Raw genomic sequence first — 5,584 nt, 5'->3', positions numbered from 1 at the left:
AAAATCACATTCTATATCTATTAAATGCATCTTTTACTCTTAAATGAGAATGTATGCATAGGCTACTGATTTAAATTAAAAAATAGTAATAGTGATCATTTGAATTTCTTTTTATGCATTAGCTCTGCAGAGACGATTTACAAATCATGCTTGACAAATTTTATTTTATTCTATTGTTTTTTTTTTTAATGTCTAATAAAACTACGCTGAATTGCACAGAATGTCCCAGATCTCAAGAACGGTTTGCATGTCTCTCAAAAGACTCCATGGAATTTGACTACATGCCACGACTGTGCACAACAGGTATGTGACAAGCCGATGTCTTGCGGCTGCCGTTCACACACAGGAGGAGCACATTTCCCGTCAAACAGCGCGTTCAGGTGCGCAGCATTTGCATAGGCGACCGACAATAAATGACGAGCAGCAGTACAGTTTGACTCATCTTCTATTCCTTGTTTACATTCATAGGCCAGTGGCTGATAAAGGTTATTTGGGTGCTAGAGGTTAAGACGTACCACGCCTTGCCCTAATAAAGAGGGCACACAAGTGAGAGCCGCAGGGGTGATCAGTGGGGCAGATAAAGTCCTCCAGCTTCTTTCAGCAGTCACTCTGAATCAGAAAAGAGCGAACTGATGAGATCAAAATGTCTCCAGAAGTATAGTGATTGGCAACCTTGGTCAAACATGCGCTACATTTACAAATTAATTACTGTTTATGCATTTAAGATTTAAAACAGCCACGTCTCGCCTTCCACATACACGATTATATATTAAAATAATACTGAATGGTTCTTTGCAGCAGCTTTGGTTGGTTCAGCAAATAACCATTTTCGTGTCAAAAACTAAGCTTCTCAAGTTAGCTAGTTAGTTACATTACATTATACGTTACATTACAGATTCTTCAGATAAATGTATTGATTTCTTGGTTTTTTAAAGCACTAGTGCACTAGTTTTTCTCACACTACTAATTTGTCGTGAAACTTAAAACATTTCTTTAAAAAAAAAAAAAAGTTTTTGCTTCGACCTTTAAAAAAAGCATGCAGTTGTTACCTTAACTATATTCTAACTTACTGTATATCCTTAAAAACTCTTTGGGATGTAATGTTGATTCAATCCCATTAAATATTACAATGCACTTAAAATGGACATTTATTGGAATTAAAACGATGAAGGCCTATTTAAAATAGCCTATCGAGATATATATTTCTACGCTATTTTAATGTTTTTTTAATGCAGCGAGAAAACATAAATAGCCTAGTTCTATTGTAGGCTACTAACTTGCACAGAAGCTGAACTTACTTTATTTCAACTCTGCTAAAATGTCTGCAACATTTCGCATCTTCATTATCACTATAACAGCTAAAGTCCCCAAATGCTGAAGTTTGGAGACGTTAAGTCGCGAGGCGGAGAACAGTCTTTGCTTCGCCCCCAGGGCTGCAAAGAAAAAACACAAGAGGCGTGGAGCCAATAGGAGCCGAGCGTCCACCCAAGTGCCCTATAATTCAGAGTTTCTCACACTAGATCCCTGCCATTACCTTCAGTGCTTCAGCCGAGGGAGTTCGAGAAAGCAGCTCATCGAGGATTTTGTGTTACAGGCATCGTCCTAAACTAAACGTCTGCATGTTTTGTTCACGTCTGCCTTGGAAATAAAGTGCACGATCGTTGTTGTTTTTTCTTCTTCTAAAGGATGAGTGGACCGACATATGACAGGAAGATACCTGGTATTTCATCCGATCTTTCAGGCTCTATGAGTTGCCATCCGACTTCTAAGGACTCTCCGACTCTTCCAGAGTCTTCGGCTACAGACATGGGTTATTACAGCAGCCATCACGAATACTACCAGAATCCACCATACCCTCAGCAGATGAATTCATATCATCAGTTTAATCTGTCTGGGATGGGGGCATCAGCTGGACCTTACCCCACCAAGACAGAGTACCCTTACAATACTTTCAGACAATACGGACAGTACAACAGAGACCTGCAGACGCCACCACAAAGCGCAGGTGAGATATTTATGTAGTATTTATTTGTTTTTAAATAATCCAGAGGTAGGCTATATGCATTGTTAAATCGGCAGCATTTGTCGACTTAATATCGGTATAAAACAGGCATTTCTAAAGATGATAAAACTGTGTTTTGAGCGGCTCGATTACTGAGAAACGTAAGTTCGAGTTTCTCCTGAGGAGATTTTTTTTTAAAAATCGAGTTATTTACCTGTTTGGTTGTTTTGCATTTACTCTATATTATTATCATCCCATTAAAGTCGTTTATTTAAAGGATTGTTATACATAAAATATATTTAAGCAGGGTAGAAAGTTGCCTCTACTTTATCACAACAGACTTGCGGTCGCTGTAAAACAATTATGACATTTTTATTGTATCTGTAACGCGATTAGTCATTATTACTCGGTGCTCAGTCTAGGCTAGATGTCACGATATTTTAGTAGACCTACGAATTACACGATACAGCCATACCTATAAAACTGAAGATGATTTAACTATGCCGTATTTATTTCTCAGATTGGCATTTCTTTATCTGATACTGCCTACCAGAGCTGACATACATTTTATTTTACTCATATAATGTCACTCGTTTAATTTTCAAGAAGCAGATTTGTTTAATTTAACGAGAGTATTTTATGAGTTTGAGTGACTTTTTAATTTGCGTCACAATCCCAAAATGAAACCGATCGGTTTTCGGTTTTCTTTTAGCTGCTGTAATAATCCTACTTTGCCATAACATGGTCTATAATTGTATTCTTTCCAGTCAAAGAAGAACCAGAGACTGAAGTTCGGATGGTAAACGGAAAACCCAAGAAAATCCGCAAGCCGCGCACCATTTACTCGAGTTACCAGCTCGCCGCACTGCAGCGCCGCTTCCAGAAGGCGCAGTATCTGGCGCTGCCGGAGAGAGCCGAGCTCGCCGCACAGCTGGGGGTCACGCAGACACAGGTAATACTGGAGCTCAAATTCATTTACAATACTGTTAATATAATTACTGGGCTGCTACTTGACGTTGCGTTAACAGCTTAAAGCGATTTCCTTCTGTCGCTGACGCTGAGCACACTGAGATAAGGATAAGCTTATCAGGTCATAAAACATTGCTCATGTCAGATGTGTTGAAACGTTATTGCTCGTATTTTTACCATCATAATTAATAAATTAATAATTGTTATTTATTTGCAGTGTTTGCAGCAAAAATATGTGGAAATCATTTTCTTTCGTTATCATTTTTCAAAAGATATCGCTGTGGGTAGTGTCATATGGCCATTACAAATCGACATCTTATTTATGTCTGAACATATAGGCATTATGTGCACTGTAATACACACACACACACACATATATATATATTATCTAGACGCATACATATATACATATATATATAGTCATCATCATGTTCTAATAACATCTTTGTTTTTATCCATTTAAGAATATTTTCACATCAATTTTCTTCACAAGTGATTTAATTCAAAATGTCAGTGTATATTATGTAATGACTATTTTAAATATTTCAGCTTTATTAAGGATTTCATAAGTCTGATACATTACATAAATGTAGCCTTAACGTATTTTCGAGGCGCAATCTGTCGAGATAAACGTCACGTACCTAAACGACTTTTAAGTGTTTGTTGTATATTAGTGATCCGTAAAAGTATAACTACGTTACATGCATACTAAGTCGCATACATTCGCTACATAAATGGTCAAAAATATTGAAATTGTATATATCATTATTAGTATTACTGAAATGATCAAACACTTGTTTTTATATTTAAAAAATATATATGATGTATAGGTTTATATTTACCAAAATCTCCCAACCTTTTTTTTCCTTTGTGGGGGGTTCAAGGCCACTTTAGCAGCACTTTGGTTTTTCTTTAAAAAAAATGAATTTTCCTATGCTACTATTGTTTGCAGTGTCCAAAAGAAAACTGACGTGATGAATGTGCTTTTCATTTTTGAACAGGTCAAAATCTGGTTCCAGAACCGGAGATCCAAGTTCAAGAAACTTTACAAAAACGGCGAGGTTCCGTTGGAGCACAGCCCGAACGCCAGCGACTCCATGGCCTGCAACTCCCCTCCATCCCCGGCTGTTTGGGACAATAATACGCACTCTAGCCAGGTCAACCGGGGACAGATCCCCCAGCCACCCCTCAGTTCCACACCCCCCTACATGGAAGATTACAGCAATCACTGGTACCAGCAGGGATCACATTTACAGCATCCAGTGCACCACCCAGGACCACCACAGAGCGTGGGGGCTGTGTATTAACAGACACTGACGGAAGAGTTTAATATAAGAGGGAAAAGACTTTTGAAAAACTCAACATAAATAAGCTGAAAGATGCTTATTTGTAAGAGTGGAACAGCACACCTGTGTTGGCATTTTGTGGACTATTTAAACGCATATATGGCGTTATGAATGCTTTGTGTTGAAATAACAGTGTAATATTAATAACAATGTTTTAATGTGTACCTGCTACTCAGACCTGTTTCATATGCACATAGGTGTAGGTTAAACAATGTAAAGGAAGTTCAGAGTGGATTTAAATTATTATGTTTTATGACTTTCTTTATCTTCATGTTTTGTTCATTGATAGGTACATATTAAAAATGTTTTAAAGAACGATTGAACCCCAAATTTAGTTGTTATCAGCCTCACCACCCACAATGTGGGCTGGTGTGGCACGCGTCAGAGACTCAGGACATAAGTTATAAAGACTTGTACAAAATGTTGAAATCTGTACATACGTGTTTAAATAAAACCGAACCACTAAATTCGTGTTACTTCAGAGACTGCGCGGTGGTGCTCGAACCATTTTATATTCCTGTAAGTAGTTGTATTGTTATTCTGTCAAACTGAATAAATGCGAATTGAAAACATTTCTTCGTTTGATCTGTTTGCTTTCTGCCACCACATGCAGCTTCCCTGAGTTGAGTTGCAAAATTCCGTTTGATATTATTTACAAATCTGACGTTTGCCGTGATATCGCATTGTTTGGGCTCTTAGGAAAGGGTTAAGTCAGACAGATGTTATTTTGTGATGTGTTAGGCATAAGCCTGGTAGGGCTGCGTGCAAAGAAGCTGTAGGAGGCGACATGCGAGCAGACATGTTGGAGTCACTGGATTTTATTAGTATTCTGTTGGCAGATAACAAGATAGACTACAGCGAAGGAGCGGGTGACTACTGAAATAAAGCCCTGAGCTTTAGGGATAGTCGGTCACAACAAGAATAGACAGGGCAAACAAAGGCATCAGACGTAGGCCTAGAAAACCGCCAAGAGGTTCCTACAGGTATATGCAAATTACAGAGCGACGGTATTTCAAAGCGGCATTTAACACGTTCCCTCCCAGATTCCTCCTTTCCGCGGTTTTGGTTTCTTTTTCATACCAATACGTAATATCGGTCTGTAAGACAGTGTAATGACGTTGTGTAATAATGTACGTAGAATATCCACATAATATTGGCTAACGCATTCCTGTAAGTTCCTGTACGTTCGAATTTAGAGCATTTTTAACTCGACTTTTACCGTGTAGGGGTAGACTGAGTACATTTGAGACATGTGTACAGTTGAAAC

General features: G+C 38.3%; 1 protein-coding gene across 1 annotated transcript; it reads left to right on the top strand.

The window, feature by feature from the left end:
* Nucleotides 1-1,527: 1,527 nt before the first annotated feature.
* Nucleotides 1,528-4,890, top strand: LOC107708903 (homeobox protein Dlx3b-like). The gene is made up of 3 exons (XM_016513266.1): nucleotides 1,528-2,005; nucleotides 2,770-2,954; nucleotides 3,973-4,890. The coding sequence occupies exons 1-3, from the start codon at nucleotides 1,687-1,689 to the stop codon at nucleotides 4,276-4,278; spliced, it is 810 nt and encodes a 269-aa protein (XP_016368752.1). The 5' UTR covers nucleotides 1,528-1,686; the 3' UTR covers nucleotides 4,279-4,890.
* Nucleotides 4,891-5,584: the final 694 nt, after the last annotated feature.

This window comes from Sinocyclocheilus rhinocerous, unplaced genomic scaffold, assembly GCF_001515625.1.
Source record: "Sinocyclocheilus rhinocerous isolate Xijiao unplaced genomic scaffold, SAMN03320098_v1.1 scaffold24, whole genome shotgun sequence".
Classification (NCBI taxonomy): Eukaryota; Metazoa; Chordata; class Actinopteri; order Cypriniformes; family Cyprinidae; genus Sinocyclocheilus; species Sinocyclocheilus rhinocerous.
The sequence above is the reverse complement of the archived record's forward strand: the minus strand, read 5'-3'. Positions and strand labels throughout refer to the sequence as shown.

What these genes read in the sequence shown, in the direction of transcription:
- LOC107708903 (XM_016513266.1), top strand. Translation starts at nt 1,687, where the DNA reads ATGAGTGGACCGACATATGACAGGAAGATACCTGGTATTTCATCCGAT. An exon ending in GACGCCACCACAAAGCGCAG is followed by an intron (nt 2,006 to 2,769) that starts GTGAGATATTTA and finishes TATTCTTTCCAG; the next exon opens with TCAAAGAAGAACCAGAGACT. An exon ending in TGGGGGTCACGCAGACACAG is followed by an intron (nt 2,955 to 3,972) that starts GTAATACTGGAG and finishes ATTTTTGAACAG; the next exon opens with GTCAAAATCTGGTTCCAGAA.